This window comes from Gymnoscopelus microlampas (genome assembly GCF_963454915.1).
Source record: "Gymnoscopelus microlampas genome assembly, chromosome: 19".
NCBI classification, from domain to species: domain Eukaryota; kingdom Metazoa; phylum Chordata; class Actinopteri; order Myctophiformes; family Myctophidae; genus Gymnoscopelus; species Gymnoscopelus microlampas.
Genome location: NC_139956.1, coordinates 19,851,607 through 19,870,642, shown reverse-complemented (window position 1 = coordinate 19,870,642; position 19,036 = coordinate 19,851,607). Strand labels below are relative to the sequence as shown.

Below are 19,036 nucleotides of genomic sequence, written 5' to 3'. Positions count from 1 at the left end.
CGGTCGGTCAGATTGGTTTCAGCATTTTTATGTTAACTTCTGATATCATCCGTCTTTCTATCCTTCTCAAATCTGTGCCTACCTGACCCCTTCCTCGCTGTTCTGTTCCTCCCCATCTCTCTCTCTGTCTCTCCCTAGCTTATCCCCCGCACGTCGCCCACCCCCATCCATTTCTCCACCGTTCTCTTCTCTAGAGCCGCTCCCCTTAGCTTGTGCTTGCCGGTTTCCTCAGGGACATTCGCTAACAACAGGAAGGATTGTGGGAATATTTGTGTTGCGTCTGCCCCCCCCGGCGCTCCTTGCATGCTGCTGTGATTGTTGGCATGCAGGGGTGGCACATGCCAGGCGCTGATGCCAAGCCAAGCACCGTGCAAGGGGAGAGGAGAGAGCTGACGGCCGCCCCTGACGCGAGCCACCTCTTGCTTTCTGTCTGTAGTGTCTGCCTCCTACTCGCTTCCTCTCTCTTTGTATCTCCTCTCTGTCTTGTTCTATATGTCACTGTCTGGTTCTTTCTGTCTCGTTCCATTTCTGTCTCACATTTGTTCAAAGCTGCTCGGGGAAATTAGTTTAGTGTCGAGACTTGCCTACACGCGGGAAGGTTTAAGAAAATATATATGGATGATTAAATATGTGCTTGAGTGATGTGAGTGTAATGCTCACGCGCCGGCCACACACACACACACACACACACACACACACACACACACACACACAGGCACAAGGCTATTTAAGGCATGTGTGTGTGTGTGTGTGTGTGTGTGTGTGTGTGTATTTAAGCAACAGGCAACATTAATTCATAATGCATAGTGTGAAAAAAGTTGCTAGAGGGTTTTGTGTGTGTGTGTGGGGGGGGGGGGGGGGGGGGGGGGGTGGGCTGGTGACATAAGGATGCAGGTATTTGTCAATAGGCCGCCACAGGTATTGTAGCTTGTGCTCAACTTTGAGAAATGTCTCTCACCTCGGCGTGAATCTGACCTCTCATAATGCACATAATCAGAGAGGTGGTATAATTATCACCTACCTAAGCGCACACACACGCTCAGAGTTACACAATCTTAGACAAACTATTCCCATCCATCGTCAATCTTTCCTCCCATGGCAGTTAGGAATACATGTCTTGAGTTGTGATATCTTTACCAGTGCATAATGACCTCACTAGAGATTGTCTTTATCCTCCATTAAGTGCTGATTTATGACAGGGGGCCACCCAAAGTACAGCCCACAGGCATTATTTGAGGCATCCTCAAAAAAAATTGATAACATGTTCCAGAGAGAATGGTACAGTGTAACTGTTTGGCAGTTTTTGGGTACAATTGAAGTGGGCTTATCTGTATTATTTTGAGATTGCAGCATCATTACAAGGCTTAGTAATAAACACCCTTGACAAGACACAAGGAGCCAATGCTTTCTCCTGGGACATATCAAAATAATTTCTTTTGGCCCATAGCCCAGGTTATATTTCAGTCTGACAAAAGATTTGGGCATCTCTATGATTTATGGTTTGGGTTCAAGGTTATATTTATGGCAGGCTAGAAACCTAGCTTAGCTCATTGTTTTAGCTTTCGACAGATTCATTTGACGACATTCTAACCAGCACTGGTGTGTGTATAATTTGTTATATGATTGAGTGAGTCGATGAGTGAAACGCTACAGTAAAGAATTGTTCTTTTGGTGTTTTTATAAAACTTGGATAAGCTCCAGCCCCACCTATTTCAGCCACAGTCTGAGCTGTCTTTGCATATTCGGTGTCACTGAGCTGGCCTGTGTCTGGAGGCCGGTGGGTGCTGTGATGGTAGTGTGGTGCTTGTAGTAACTGAGGTGTACGTTCACTCAAAGTTGTGATATCTGCTATCAGCCCTTAGGCAAAGAAAGCAGACACCTTTTATGCATCTAATCCCTTAACCCCCCCAACCACCCCACCCTTACCCTGCTGTTGCCCAACGCGCACACACGCAAAGATGCACATAGAGTGAGGCCTATGGAAACACACACCCTGCAGTACGTGTCCATGTGTGGCATTCACACATAACCCACCCATCTCCCCACCAGAGTGCAGCTTTGACCTGCTGCGTAAACGCTACAGTTCTGAGAAATGCAGGATTTAATTAGATGGTGGCTGTCTGTGCTCCACAAATTATTCACCTTTCTTTTGCACCTGAATGTTAAACTGAACCTCGGCTTCATTGGGCGGCATTGGACCATTTCATTTCTGTCCACAAATCCAGAAGACTATTCAGAAAACCTTTTTTAAATGTAACCTATTTCAATCTACATTTTCATAAAACCTTTAGTTTTTTTTACATGGTGTTAAACTTCCTCGCTCTTTTAAGCGTATGTAGCGTCTTTGTGAAATAAACGTATCAACTGAAATGGCCTAAATGCCATAATGGCCATTGCCAAGCCACGTAAATCTGGGCGGGCCGGGTGGTGGTCTCGGAGGGCTTCATCGCCCAACATAAAGTCTTGGCCTAATGTTATGATTGTGTCTGTACAACAAACTACATCATTTGAATGTCTGGCTCTGAAATGTACTGGTTCACACTGTCCTCCCAGAACACCCCGTTTTCATTACTGTTTGAGCTTATAACATCTGCCTTTTATATGCATCCATCCATCCTGTCTGGTCACCTGATCATGTGGACTCTAAACAATGTTCATTTGCATGCATTATTATAATAATAATAATATTATTATTATTATGTGTTAAAGTAGCAGATACTCGGACAACCAGTCAAACTTAAGTTTGCCTCGCTTAAAAAGAAGAGAGGTAAATAAAATTAGTGAACAAGGCTAGCATCAGTGCTTTATTTTAGGCATGTTATTAAATGTAATGTTAAATGTATAACATTTCTCCGAAATTGTAAACATTTTCAAATATGCATTACGCTGCGACTAGTTGTGAGCTCATACTGTAGATCAGATTTTTTTTAAATAGGGCTCAAGTGGTGAAAGTCAACTAGGGCTGTTAATAAATATTTAAAATTTGAAAATATAATCGAACAGACATTCAGTAATAAACGTTTAAGTTCCACTCTGGGGGGAAAAAAGGCACTGCGACTGGCTGCCTTGACAGTTCTCGTGTGGCCCTTGTTTGTTGTTACCTTGTATATCAACTGGCCTCGCGAGAACACAGTTTTGTTCTTCTACACCATAAAGCTGTGCCAGATTAGGGCCTCTGCACTAAATGCTGGACAGGAGTCACACAAGACACAACAGACAACATCACTTTAATTGATTCAAAATATAGGTGTTAAACTGAAATGAGCGATCCTTGTGTTGATGTTGACCAGTAATGATGGCAGAGATTTCTCAACCCCTCTAGGCTGCATACAGATTGTGATTTTTACTCACTATCTAAAAAGTCGAGTTTGGATTTTGGTCAATAACTTTACATCGTTTGATTATCATTTCCCGTTTTAAACTTTTAATGTCAAGGAAACCTTGAGTGTTGAATGTCCGTTGTACTGTACATTTTCAATTAATAGATCAGGCTTTTATTTAAACCAGTAACTAACTAACATTAGTAAATATGAGGCTATCGAATAACAAAGTACGAAACATTCCGCAGAGAGGTCTAAGGCATAAATGATGCGACAAATTTGTTTTTAATGTTATGTTTCTGTATGAATTAATATACCTATATAAGTATTTATGTCTCGTATTGGTTTCCCCATAATGTGCAAAAATAGATATTTGAGAACCTATGTGTTTTTTAAGAAGGAATTTTCATGTCATTTTTGGCCAATTTTGAAAGCCCTAAAGTCAATCACATCTTTGTATGTTAATGTGATTGCATTCAGGCCCCGCACACGCATCGCCTGCCGTTGACTGCAGGGGTCACAACCCGACCCTTGACCTTGAGCATGTGAATGATGGCGTCTGAACTCCTATGTGGGTTGTGTATTGTTACTCCAGGGAGGGCTAGGGTCAAGAGGTTAGATGGTGTAGGCAGGGGGGTGTGTCTGTGTCTGTGTGTCTGTGAGCATGCGTGCTGTGCACATAGGCAACTGAATATGTAAAGTGGGATAGAAAGAAGACCCTCCTCCATAAAGGGCATTGCATTTTTACAATTCTTTATTTTTAACCACTTTTTACCCCAACTTTATCCACATTTTGAGCATTTTTAAACAATAAAGTCAACATTTTAATTTTTCAAAATAAGAAAATCTACAAGCTCACACTGTTAATAGACAGTGTTGCTGCCGGCATTAAACTTGTATCTCCATATTTCATAAATGAATGCCCTACATCATATAAGAATGTCACACAAAAGTAGTGAATATAGCAGATCTACAAGCTCACAACGTGGCACGATGCGGCTCGTTGTGACATTGTAGATCCGCTATTTTAAAATTATTATTAAAAAGGAATGGTTTTGGACGTACAAGTTTTCACCCAACAGCAACGAAAGATAACTGTTCTAACAGGATTTTGTCATGGATGAAACGTGCATCATTCCAGTCCAGTTATGTTACAAAGTGCCAAGTTCTGCATTGATAGAATCGGTGCACCATTTTTGTTCGACTTAAAGGAGTAGTTCACCCAAAATGTTACTTTTTTCTATCAATTACGCATGCCATAAGCCTTGAATTCACCTTACTGCATTTTCTGCCATTTAGCATTTTCTTCAAAATACACTTTTTTAATAAAACTCTACATACTTTGTTCAAAACTCACATAAATCAGGACACATTATCTCTGGAGTCATGTGATGATGATATTCCATTCCTGGAAATCATGAATGCAGCATTCACTCTACCAATTTGGGTCCCACATTGAGGGACAGCGCAGAGCCAAAGGCGATTTCACTCACAACCCTAGGAGAAGCCACAAATATGTTACACATGTCACTGTTTGTTGCAGAAATATGTTTTTCCCCCACCGAATTGGGTACAAATGATCGTTTTAGTCATGTGACAGACAATGGCTGTCAAACTGGGTTTCGATATTCCATGCCGTTTGCTTGTAAGGGCCCCTACACACTGTCTGACATTTGAAATGGTTGGCGAGTAAACAGATCGTTAAGCATTTCACATTGCACACGTTTCTCTCTTGAAATCGGGCTATATATCGTTGTGGTTCTCGCACGATTGATTGGTTGGCGACAGGGGATCACTCATTGCAAGATATTTCACCACGATGTGATCCCGACCCAATACATACATTTGTTTTTATTCCAAACGTCTCATGAAAACGTAAGTGGCTTCACAAATTTGTGGGACGGGTGTTAAAACAAGCCCCACCATATATCATGATCACACAAGTAACATCCAATCAATCAGCCCTGGTCTGGCGAAGACCTGGGCTCCATGGAGCGGCCTTGTATAGTTGTTGCTTTTTATTTTGCGTTATTTTAATATTTGATTTATTATGCCAGTTGAGTTTGCTAGCCGCAGGTTCTGGTTAATGAGGTTGTCTTTTTTTGTAAGAGCAGCAACAACAGTCTGTTTCAACCAAGAGGGTGGTTAGAGGACCTGTCCTATCCTGCAACCAAAACATGACAGGTTTAATCACCATGACAGCCAAAGTGTCCTGTCATGTCCTTAAGCTAGACACTGCACCTGGATATAAGAGAGCGTCAGTCAAAATGGTTGAAATGTGATTTTTACTCCACAGTTACTTGTTGGCTTCCATTACGTGGTGAAAGAAGTAAAAGTGCGGTATCGGATACTGTCTTTGCTATCTTTCTCTTGTGTGTGTGTGTGTGTGTGTGTGTGTGTGTGTGTGTTGGGGGCACATAGTGCTGAGGACATGTCAGGGTGTGTATTTTGGTCTCCCAGGAACCCTCCGCTGATGTGCGTTTTATCCTTCCAACTGTTTTGACTGTCAGTCACAGCTGTCAAACACATCCCAGTGTGAGTGACAGTCCGGCTTCACACACTCTCAATCAGCCCCCTGTGGTGTGTGTGTACATGTCTGTGGACATATGTGTGTGTTTTTGTGCATGAGGACCGGTGGGCGATGCTCTATTCATAGCAGCTGTCCCCCCTATCCGTCACTAATACCTCATACGTCATGGTACCTGTCAGAGAACCACGCCGATGCTCTCCCACACACAACTCCTGTCTAACATTACTCGGCTGTGTATGTTGTGGCCACAACAGATGCTGTGAATCCTTTTCTTTCTGAGGTTCATCTATTTTGAATGAGAAGTTCATTTACTTTGCAATTGCAGTGCCTTTGTCGCAGATCTGTGGAGGATATTATACATACAATATATATATACCTCTGAACGCTGGTCACACTTATTTACATTTTTATATCTGCCATGTTAATGTCTTATAGCTGTAACATTTTACACGTTGTCGTTTGCAGCAAGAGATGCCTCTCGATCACAGCACTGGAAACTCAGCTGCTCTGGATTACAGGGCAAATAATTAGTACTTGTCTGGCAAAGGCAGGCTAAATATTAGGTGACAAGGAAGGGAAATTAATCCATAGGAGTCTCTCTCTCACGCATGCACGCACGCACATTTCAAAAAACCTATTAGCGAACATAAGATGATTTACAAGAGTTGTTTGTATATGGGCTATTTTCTCTATTCGTCGTGTGACATAGACCATATCGGAATGCTTGACTGTTTGTAAACAAACAGGTATTTCCGGATAGAATGTCTATGGACGTTTTCACAATATAAAATAAAGTGTCCAAAACATTTAGCTATGTCTACTTGTCAGCCTGTGGATATTTATATAACAACAAAATATATTACTAATAGTCGATAACAATATCATAAACTTGTGCCCTGTTCTTCCAGATATAAGGTTAATGAATAATACTGCTCCAATGCGCTGTCTGCATTATCGATCCGGAAATACATTTTGGGTTGTGGTGATGTCATGGTGATTTGGGTCTTCTTAAGTGGTTAACAAGGTGACTCCCGTTCAGATGATGTATCTTTATAAGGGGGCCCTGGCCAAGAGAGAAACAAGCAGATTTTACCACATAGGCTAGAAAATCTAGTTTTAGTTAGGTAGAATGTTGGTGTATGCATTCATGTATGTGTAGCTTTATGACCAACAGAGAGATACGGGCATGAGATGGAATTTGGGAACAGGGGTTTGTGATTAGCATGGAGTGAATGAAAGTTGCTTTTTTTTTGTGACAAAATGTAAGCAGTTTCCTAATTTAAAGTGGTGTAGCTCTAGACTTTTGGTAGCACCGCACAACAAGTGCAAAAACACAAAAGAAAATGGAGCACAGCCAATATTAATCTGTTAGATTGTAGGGTACTGTATGCTATTTGTTATTACTTATTGTCCTGTAAAATGAAAGCAATGCTGGTCATGTAAAAACTAAGATTTCTAGAGGTGTAGGACCCACTTCTCACGGGCCAAGGCCTCTAAGTTCCTCTAAAGCTGATGTCCATTTCTTGACACCAAGTAATGGCCGTGTGGCATTTGTGCTTGTACTGTATGCCTGGCTGTGTGTGTTATAATGAGCTGCCCCATATGTCTCTGCTGTTCTCTGCAGCCTTGGAGCTACTGAAGTGTCAGACAGGCTATATGTGTCTGTGCTGTGTTTTGACAGACTTTGATTAATAGTGGATGGATGTAAGAGTTATTTTAAAGTATATACTATATACATACAGTATATCATGGATCTTGGTAAAGCATCATACATTGATTGTTTGTAATGAGACAAAGGTTTTAAAGATATTTTGGGGGCTTTTCTGCCTTTATTCGCAGCAGTGGCAGAGGAGACAGGAAACGGGAAGAGTGTTGGGGAGTGACATGCAGCAAATCCGTCGCCGGGCTCAGGAATCAAACCTAGGACACGCTGTCGGGCATCAAAGTCTAAGTGGCACACGCTTTAACCACTCGGCTATTGGAGTAATGACATTTTTTGTAAAAACGTCTGTAAATGCTAGTCGATCAGATATCTCTGCCTGCTGAGATGTCTGGTGACATCTAAATCATTGAATGGGCTAAAACTGGGTGGAAACTGGAAACCATTTGCAAATGTAAAAAATAACGGCACCACAGAACCAATGCAAAGACTTTAAGGCGGTCCTTCATATTGGTACGGTATCAGGATTGTTTTTCAAAGCAAAAAAAGGATAATGAAACATTTTGAATGAAAACGCAAGTTGGCTGAGTTTTGTGCCATTCAATTCAACAGTATTGAATATTGGCTCATGCCTAATTGGTTGTAAGGAGTAGCACATTCTCCAGGGGCTGCTAGTACGGCTTTGAGATTATTTTAGTCTTGTTTAGCCTATATACCAGCAGTAAGAATTACATTAATTCATGTCCATATTATTTTGCAACAGGCTGTCTTTGTATTTGTCATTATCTGTATGCATTGACAACGGTGCACATGAACACATAGCAATCTGTGACGGGAGCTACTAACAAGGCTGCAGCTGTGCAAAACGTGTTCTCAACTGACCTTCCTGTTGAAATGAAGGTTAAAAACGTGTGTTCCCCCCTCCCACCCAAACTTATATTTTAAGTGTTTGGCTGAAGAGCAGCTCTGGTGACATCACTCTCGCTTCCCTCTGGAAAGCACAGGACTCAGGACATCCTGGTCGTTAATGGTCTGATTGGAATCTGTGCCAGTTTAATGCCAGTTCATCGACCTTGGCACACGCGGGCCTCCTTAATAACCGTGCCAAGGGAAGGTACCAATCAACGGGCTTGGCGTTTTAATGGCCTATCAAGGCCATGAGGATCGGTGGTTCCTGCCTGGCGACCATGGAGGAGGTGTGACAAGCAGTAATGCTTGTCACACCGTAAGACAGCAGTCTTTACCAGCTACCTGTACGCTATAATAAGTTGAAAAGGGATTTAAAGTAGGGAAGGCTGTTAGCATTTACAGTTACCTTCACACTTTGCCCTAAAGATTTCTCCCCTGTCAGCTTCTGAAAAAACACCCAAGAAACAAATCAGTTCAGGGGCACTATCAAGGCCTCCCTCTCTCTTCAGAGGGAGGGGGGGAGAGAGAGAGAGAGAGAGAGAGAGAGAGAGAGAGAGAGAGAGAGAGAGAGAGAGAGAGAGAGAGAGAGAGAGAGAGAGAGAGAGAGAGAGAGAGAGAGAGAGAGAGAGAGAGAGAGAGAGAGAGAGAGAGAGAGAGAGAGAGAGAGAGAGAGAGAGAGAGAGAGAGAGAGAGAGAGAGAGAGAGAGAGAGAGAGAGAGAGAGAGAGAGAGAGAAGCCTCTCTCTGTCCCCCCCCCCCCCCCCTCTCTCTCACTCTAATGTTTTACGGAATTTGATAAATGAGGGCCACTGTGTTGCCGTCCCACGCGCAGCCCTTTGTCGTTTTCTTTCCTGCTGACACCACACCTCTCAGCGGCCGGACGCTTCAGATTATCAATGCCTCCTCCACACAGTGAAGCTCGATGCAGCCTGCAGCCTGGCCCTGACTGCAGTGCACACCACCTCTGTTGTTTGCCCTGCTGCTGTGTCTCTGCCCCTATTGTGTATCCAATGGGATCGGTGATAGTGTTCAGGAGGTGAGGAGGGAGAGCGGGAGGAAGGAAGGAAGGAAGGAAGGAAGGAAGGAGTGAAGAGAAAAAGGGATAACGGACGTGGGAGCAACTCGGACGAAACCTGTGTTCTGACAGAGCTTCCCTTTCCTCCTTTGGCCCATGGCCAGATGAGGAAACCTGACCTACCTAGAATCAGAATACTGATTGAACATTGAGATAAATCTTCTGTCCAAATTGAAAATAATATAGACGGGGACCTCCGGCCAATGCTATGGGCTAAACAGATCATTTGAACCAATAAGAAATACCAGAACTAATTTCAGCGGCAAACCTGTATCTCATGGCTTAAGCTAGGGAGTGATGGTCTTTCCCAGACTGCCAGATGCTACTTTCAAGTCCCAGGGTGCCATCTTGGGGGAGCATCGGAGAACGGGGAGATGGCCTAGCGGGCCAGCCTCAAAGGTACAGGCATGGACAAGAGGAGTCTTTGTCCAGGCTTTGCATTGATTCATTAGGCTTTGGTGACGCCGCCTGACAATGTTTTATTTGAAACCCAGTCTAGTTTGTAATACAACTGAAGACTTCCATTCCAAAACTAATTTCCTTCATAAAATGTAATTGGTAGATATTGGTAGATATAAAATAAATGATGCCCCTACATAATGGTCCATCTGGAATCCGACCCAGGTGAAAATCTGCGAATGCAACAGTTGACAATCCTGTTTGCAACAATACATTGTGGTTTCCTGTGTGTTTGAGCTTTCTTGGTGAGTTTCACACTGTGTGTTTACGTGTGTGTCTATGTGTCAGTCAGTCGGTCTGTTCTTGGAGGTGATGGGAAATGTGGTGTTTTTTCACAGAACTGCTGAGCACCTTCATTATTTTTCTTCATGTATAGCCCCTTTTTATGCGATGGCCACACTGACTTCATTGTGGTTTAGCTCAACTCATTCTATTGTACTGTTGTTTAATAACTTCATATATTGTCAAATATTATAACAAGGGATTTCGCCTTTTACGTCTCACCTTCATTAATAAATACACTATTAACGTTACTGTCAACAAGTGACTGCTCCAGTGAACAAACCTTGATATCAAATGTGCGAATCCGATATCCACAAGGAATGGTCCCGCAAGAGTAAAGATGAGGATACGCTAATGAGAAAGAAGGAGGAAGAGAAAACGAAAAGCTAACAAATAAATCCCTAGCGCACTGAATTGGAAATTCAATACGATATCTCTCTGAAGGCAATCGGTGCATGTCTGATGGATCACTAGTAGATAGATACCTCTGTACTGGTCAGTCTATGTCTGGCACGTTGACGAGCATTAAATACTCTGTCAAACACAGCTGCATCGGGTGGCTGCCGATTTCCATTAACTGATTACATCTCTGCCATTGTTCCATATAACTGTGCCTTCTGTCCGTGCACGCCAAAACGGTTTCTCATAGAGCCTCTGGATTATACTAGTTGGCACTCCCCCATCTTGAAGTTATTAGCGATTCTCATTTGGATATCAACATGAGAAATCTAGGATTCCAGGTTGAAGATTTTTTTTGTTCAACTAAATTCTTACATAATATTTGTTTGACTGAGATATTTTTATTCCACTAGTCCTCCTTGTTTGTTCTTTTACTAGTTTTTATTCATTAGTTATACTATTGACCTCCATTCCAGATACCAGTAGGACGGTTTAGATTGACTATCTCTTCTGTAGTCTATTTCATGTGTATTGATTGTGGCTAAGTGAAGACACACTTCCAAATCCGATTATTTGGCCTGCTACTGGAAAATCTCCCTGTGTGTGTGCAGTAGTGCACTTGTGTGGAAAAGTGTCCAGTAACAACATACTGAATGCAGAGTTCATGGAAGTGCATTTGTGACTGTTCTGGTTGCTGGTGCCATTATCCTCTCTCCCTGTTGTAGTCTCCTCTTCCACCCTCTCCCTGTCATCCGTCTACCTACACCCCCCCGTCCCTCCATCCCTTCTCTGCCTCTCGTTGCCTCGTCTGTCGCCTTGGCCCTGTGCAGTCTCGCTACAGTATCACACACCCCTCTAACCATCCCTCCATCTTTCACTGTTTGCAGTGCAAGAGGGAGAGGGTAAACAGGAGGGAGGGAGAGAGAGAGCGAGCCGTCTGGAATCCATTAGCCCGTTGAAGCATCAGCGCTTCAGTGTGGGAACCTTATTGATCGGACTCCCCTTTAATTATTCCACCTCTATTCCCCCCTCCTGGTGGCTCTGCCTTTTTCTCCCTCTCCTCTTTCTTTCTCTCTCTTTCACTCTCATCCTCTCTGCCTCTCTCATTCTCTTTGCCACCTTCTATTTCCTCCACTACCCTCCTCCTCATCCTTTATTCTGTGTCTCTCTCTTTGTCTCTGTTTCATGTATCTCCCTCTCTCCTTGTCTCTCGTTGTTTATCTTAATGTTTTAACAGTATTTTTTACAACAGTGTACATTTGGTACAGCGTTTGGCTGCTGTATTACCAGCCCTCTACGTGACCCAGACTTACCACATCTTGTAACATAGGAAATGTAATTTGTGTCTCGGTTTCTCTCCAACTCACTCACACATACAGTATATACACACTCTTTACTCATTCACTCACACGGCCCTTAACCCATTCAATCCGGGAACGCATTTGTGTCATTTTAGATTTTAGCTATAACCATTATTTTATACTTTGACTATTCAAAAATAGCAGATATACAAGCTCATAGCGTGGCACCGAGTACCGCACTATGAGCTTGTAGACAGCTTTTTCTTTTTTTTTTATCGTGAAAATTTGAGCAAATCTTTGAATATACATATTTTTAAAGCAAACATTTGTAACTCAAATCTTTGCTTCTGGGGGGGGGGGAGGGGTCCTCTGGAACAAAATATTTTGAGATGGGGGTCCGCGGCGAAATGCATGTCATTTTGGGTGGTCCTTGACATGAAAAGGTTTGAGCACCACTGACATAGCAACATACTGTAAGTGTTTCAGAAAACCTCGATTGAATGGGTTAACTGACTCACTCACTCCCCACACACCCTCCTTCCCTCCCCCTTGCCAGTCACCTCCACGTGCCGTGTGCTTGTACCTCCGACGCTGACTTGTGCCAACCAGGGCTTGTAAGCCAGGTTTTACTGTAGCCCTCTGACAGATGGATGCGATGAAAGAAATTCTTCAGGGAGGAGAGACCGAGAGAGGCAGCACTCAGGCCATTGATTTTTCTATTTCAGCCCTCTCTTTATTTCCCTTTACCCGCCCAATCTCTCCATCCCCTTCCCTCCCCTCTTTCTCCCTTGCTCTCTTTATGGTTCATCTGGCTAGACTGCATGGCTAGACTGCACGCCTGCATCATATCAGGAGATTTTACTAGTCTTATACCGTAGAGTTTTGTCTGGACTTTGGTGGGGTTGCAACTGTTGATTATCTGCTGATCTGATCGATACATTTTTCCTAGAGTATTAATTGAGAAGCACGTTTAAAAGATATAAATATGTCAGCGAAATGATGCGAAAAGATTGTGACTAATTTGAATAATCTGATTAACCACTGAAGCCCTGTTTTGTAGTTGGTTGTACAACATTATTAAACACAAAGGTTCGGTAAAGAAATCTGATCAAAAGACTGTGAGCTTATAGATCGGCTATTTTCTGTATTTTTGGGGGGGATTTAAATGTTTCCAAAATCGAGTATATAATCGATTATGAATCAATTTTAATAAAATAATCAAAACCGTTTTATATTTTATTTCTGGGCCATATATGCACCTGTATGGCCAATTCCAAGGAATTCTGTAAACTTTCAACCTTTTCTTTGTTTCTTCACCACCTTCCCTCCCCTTTCCTATTCTGGTAGTTCTTGTGTCTGCGTAAGTAACCCTTTACGCCTCTTAAGCAGAGAGAATCAGCCGACCCAATAGCATGTGCTCCATGCAAAGATGTTGCAGAAGTTTACTACACGTAGTAGTATATTCACACAGTCTTAATGTCACAAACCTTTTTTAGCTGTGACACACATTGTGGTTTTGGTGACTTGTGTTGGCTGCGTGCTGCAGCATTTCCAAGAAGCTTGGCTATCAGAATTTTAAGGAAGGACAAGACCCTATTTTAGCTTGTGAAAGTATGACACAGTCATAAGATTAGGGTTAAGTGTGACTAACGCTTTGGCTAGAACAGAATATAAAGGAGAGCAGTGATGGGTTTTTACCACCATATAGTGAAACTTTGTTATGCTTATCGAGATGAGCCATCATACATACATGCATCATGTTGTCGCTGTTGGGCAGAAACTTCCAATGGATCCAATGTAGTTATTTAGTCACAAGCTCTTTTTAGTTATTTTCATTGGTTAAATATTTCTAAAACCCACAGACTTTACTTTCAATCTGGCGTCCCTATTTTAGGCATGTCATTATAGGTGAATAGGTGAAAACTTTGTGAAAATAGACTATCTACAATCTTACAACGTGTCGCGTTGCAGGCGGCTATGTATGCTAATTTGGCAAAATACTGTATTCTGGATTGTGTGCTAGTAGTTTGGTCTCTGCCAGAGACTCTGATGGGTTTACTTTCTTTTTAGGGGCGTCTGGTGCAACACTGTCTAAATAATTGTATATCTTTATGAGCATGTTTCTGTTTTGTAGCACTGCACGACTGGCCAGGTCTTGCAACACACAGAATAAAGTGCCATTCTAAATCGAAGGTTTATTTGGTATTAGGAATAACACTTACTACTCTCCCACATCAGGAGGGATGTGCCTTTTAGATGTTTCACATTTATGAAATGCAACATACGTTGCTTGTCAAGTTGCATTAATTTCATTTTCATTTATTGAATAATGGAAGGACACAAACCCTGCTAAGCTATGTCCTTGACTTTGTACACAGCATATGTCACTGTCCTTCCTGTTGGTTGCTTGTAATGATGACTTAAATCTTTTATTTTAATGCTGCTCTCATATCTTTGTGAACGAGAGCATCTGCTAAGCCTTTATAAAGCAAACACAGTTTGTTTCGAGCAGCACATCCAGATAGATGAGCCGTTTCCTCCAAAAAATATGAACGAGCAAAAGGAGTGAAGTGGGGTGAAACAGAGTTCAGTGTCATTTAGATACAGATGCACAGCGCCTTGTCACTTGCCTCAGTTTGGCACAGGGCCACGGTGACAGGACGTGTGCAATGTTTGAGCTTACCAATGTGTGAAGTTGTGAACACAATGTTTGTGCTCTTGTTTGTTTATGTGGTTGTCAACCAGCCTTCTAAAAGCTCTTCTCTCAATTTTGTGTCTTTGCAGGAAGTTTGGGGAGCGCCCTCAGCCACAGCGCCTGACAAGGTGAGCGCACACACACACACACACACACACACACACACACACACACACACACACACACACACACACACACACACACACACACACACACACACACACACACGCAGGCCTACCCTGTTCACAAACATGACTAACACCTTTTGTATTGTTCTGTCTGGGTTCCTTATATGGATTTCAAATACAAAATACTGTGCTAAACTATATAGCCATTATGTGCTGTTAGAAATGGTTCTTAACATTTTCCAATGTTATACAAGAAAATCAAATGAAATGACTGCAAGTGATCCCATGCGGTGTACAAGTTCTGACCTTATTTTCTTCAGCAAAAATTGTGCCACGTCACAAAAGGCCAGATACTGCCAAACATCTGACCTGGCTGGGAGGTGCCCTCTTAATAACACCAACCACATACCTGCATGAGCATACATATGACTGTCCTGTAGCCTTTTGAATCGATAGTCATTAGAATGTGTAGGTTAGCAAGACCATAGCAGCATGCCTTGCTCAACGTGTGGAGCCGAATGAAGCACATGAAAGTTACTAATCCCCCGAACCTTAACTGCATAAAGCCTATACCTTTCTAAATGAATGCCTAAACACATGTAACGCAACCACTTATATTATTTATTATTTTTAGTTTTTTCACACAGAACCAGGGATAACGCGATCCAAAGATTTACTGCTCCATTCACTTCCTGGTTAACTTATTACTTAAAATCCTGTGTACTTTTTTTTTTTTTACTATGCATTTTTGGCCGAGACATGTTATTTTCAAAGGCGTATAAAAGCGAACGGTCGCGATGACATTTTTTTTGTTTGTTCGCGGAAGCACAGTGAAACCCTCTGAAAACAAGTCTGGCAGCGAAAGAGTTAATAATGCAGCGCATCATGGATAGTGTCCTGTAAAAGGATCAAGTCTAAGCGCTACATAATGAACATGTCACTATATGAAGAAACAGTATTAATATATGTTATTATACTTCATGGTGCTGAACAGCAGTGGAGCGTTTTGATTTCTCCATCCTCTGCCCCTGGATGTTCCAAGTCATTTGGAGAAACATGGGTTTGAACATAGAAAGCTCATGGTCTCTGTGGTTTGCCTCTGGTGTGTGTTCATTTTTTCTCTTTTTTTGGGCTCTCTCTCCCTCGTTTCCCTCTGTGTCGAGTACAGATGTGCATGGGTTGGTGTACTGTGTGTGTGTGTGTGTGTGTGTGTGTGTGCTTGCTTGTCATTGCGCGTGGCTCTCAGCAGGGAAAATAAGGGGTTGCTCATTGCCTGGAACAGCCAGGCGTGGTTTTGGAGGAAAATAAGGCCCCAGCACCTTTTGATGTGTCCCCATCTCATTCATGTGCTGCCAGTCTGTTGGCTTCCACCAACCCCTCCGTTTGTCTGATGGATTCAATGGCCAGAAAAATTACAGCTCTTTTTCACCAGCCTGCCGAAAGGCACAAAACTGTGTGTGTGTGTGTGTGTGTGTGTGTGTGTGTGTCTCTCTCTTTTGTGTTAGTGCACTTTAGTGTTTTTGTGTGTTGCTCTCTGTTCAGTCCCCCCCTAATTGCTGTGATGGGTCTGCACATTCACTCACACACCCACTTGTCCGGTTCTCCCCTGCCGAGCGACCAGTCCATGATTTTCGCTTCGGCAGCTGTGGAGGAAGCAAAAAATCTGCTGGGTCCTTTTTGGGGGATTTTAGGGCAGCTAAAATTGTGGGTCCTGCAGGGTCGCCCGGTCAGGCAGGCTGCTCAACTGGAAATACAATACATGACACACACGCAAGTGCACATGCAAAAGAAAAATATCTGAGTGCGCAAGCGGGACGTCCTAAATACAAAGACCATCATGCAGACACAGCCAGTCGCTCGTAGACACACACGCACGCGCGCGCGCATAAGCATGACAAACCGCCTCCCCTGTTGCTTGGGAGAATAAACCCTTGAAGTGGCGGCTTTTCCCCCAAAAGAGTGACGTCCAGCTCTGCAGAATACATCGCCTTACTGGAAGAAACTCTTCTGGAACAGCATCAGACGATAAGAAGGAACTGAAATGTTAATGGCTTGTTATACTGGTCTAGAACGTGGCCATATGTTGATGACACATTTTACCATTTAAGAGAATATGACTTGTTGTATATTGTAATATTTTGATATTTACATTTGTTTTACATGCTGCTGAGATAAGATTTGTTAGGGAGGCTTTGCTTAAGATGCTGTATATTTTCATGACCTAAACATATAATGATTTGATTATTTGCTGTCTACATTTATGGTTTATGGTTCACTGGCTGAATTTGAAATGATGCAAAATCATACCACCTTACAAATGATTTTCAGTAAAATGACGAGTTTTGGAGTATAGGAATTCATATATTGTAACTAAGTACCTTTCACTCAAACCCTTGGTCACAGCTGCCTTGTCTCTAGTATGAATTCATGTCACACAATTTAACACATCCTCTGGATTAATGTATGGTACGTTCTAGGAAGTTAAGAAAGCTTTGTTTTCAACAGGGAACCTGCAGTTAGCTGTGGCATACTCTGTTAAAAATGGGGGAAAGTGTAGCCTGATCATTGATATCATATCGCAAAGCAATATTGTGCAATATGGAGCTATTCCTCGCTGTGTGTGAGGTGGATCATAGTCACTGTGTGCTCTACTACTGCATCTGTAGGCCATTTCAACCTAGCCTCATGCGCACACGCACAAACACCACCTGCGCTGCCTGTAGTTGTCAAATGTCCTTCCCCCCCAGACATCTTTTTTGACACTGCTAGGTCTCTCACATAGGCCTGTCACAATTATTACATAATCGTCTAATCGCAATTATTTTATATAATCGCAATTATCTTTGCATAATCGTCATAATCAATTCCATGTAAAAAGATGTCATATTTTCAAAAAATGTCAAAAATAGTGGAAATAGCAGATCTATAAGCTCAAGACGCATCGCGCTTTGAGCTTATAGATTGACTATTTCCACTATTAATGTTTATTTTTACGTTTAAAGTAATTAAATATGTGTGTGTTGTCATATCTGCCTTGTGCAACTTTTGTTTCCGAAAGCTAAAAGCCAAACAGAAATGTAATTTTTATTCATAATGTTCCATTCATTTTCAATGACAGAAACACAATTAAATCGTTAATCGCAATTATTTGAGTGATAATTAATCGTCAACTTAAATTTGTAATCGTGACAGCCCTACTCTCACATGGCTTTCGTTTTCCTCCTTGTTATCTTTCTTCTTTTCAAAACCCCACACACACACACACACACACACACACACACACACACACACACACACACACACACACACACACACACACACGGATACTCCATCTCTCATCTTGAAACTCTGTATTTCCTGCCCAAAGTGCACCATACCAGACGAAAGCGAGTGACCATATTGTAATTATTGTAACTGTCTATGAAGAAGAGCCATATACAGTATGACTTTAAACACGACAACTTCTACAGTATAACATTCATTTTAGTAGTCTGTGTCTGTATTAGCTCCTTTGTCATAACTGTCTTGACGGAAGGAACGCTGAAAAAGTAGGCAGTTACGGGTTAAGTGTTTTGCTCAGAGTGACACTGAGGGGGGAACTGTCATCATCACAATATCAACATGTGGAATATACATACAGTATGGCAATAGACTTAAATATCGCAAAACAGATGTAACGGATGTATATATGTGTGTGTATGTGTGTATATATAATGTATATAGCTATTCATTGTCTGGGTTCTATGTTAGCAGCAAACCTAAGGCAGAACGACTGTATTAAAACTGTACTTCAGTATTTGTTTGCTTATCGTGAGTCATATCATCATCGCCATATTCAACAATGATATTGCATGTTTTCCTAATAGCATGCCGCCCTAGTATACAGTATAGTGCTTGGTTACTGCCTATGGCTACTTTTCACAATGCATTATGATTATGGGATACAATGAGTCCACTCAATCGGGTAAACTAATTCTCACTACACATTTGGACAGCACTACAAATTGGCAAACTCACTAAATACAGTAGATATATAGTGAGTGATTTCAGATACAGTGAGTGATTTCAGATACAGCCTAACAGTTGGGTCAAAAATGTTAGAGGTCAAAATACAACAAATATCAGGAAAGGAAAGATGTAGAAGAACCGATGATGGTGTTGGGTGGGTTTGCAGGACCTTCCGGTTTTTAGTTTTTTTTGTCTTTGACTTTAAGAAGTGAGCAATTGTTTTTCGATATCCATCCCCCAGCATGTGCATTGCCTTATTTACACAAGAGTC

At 42.1% G+C, this 19,036-nt stretch overlaps 1 protein-coding gene across 3 annotated transcripts in view; it reads left to right on the top strand.

Moving 5' to 3' along the window:
• rbpjb (recombination signal binding protein for immunoglobulin kappa J region b) overlaps window positions 1-19,036 on the top strand; it is a 56,565-nt gene that overhangs the window by 14,088 nt on the left and 23,441 nt on the right. For all 3 annotated transcript variants that reach the window (XM_084043710.1, XM_084043708.1, XM_084043709.1), the window contains exon 2: window positions 14,719-14,757. In XM_084043710.1, coding sequence (XP_083899836.1) covers window positions 14,719-14,757 — 39 coding nt within the window. The remainder of the gene's footprint in view (window positions 1-14,718; window positions 14,758-19,036) is intronic.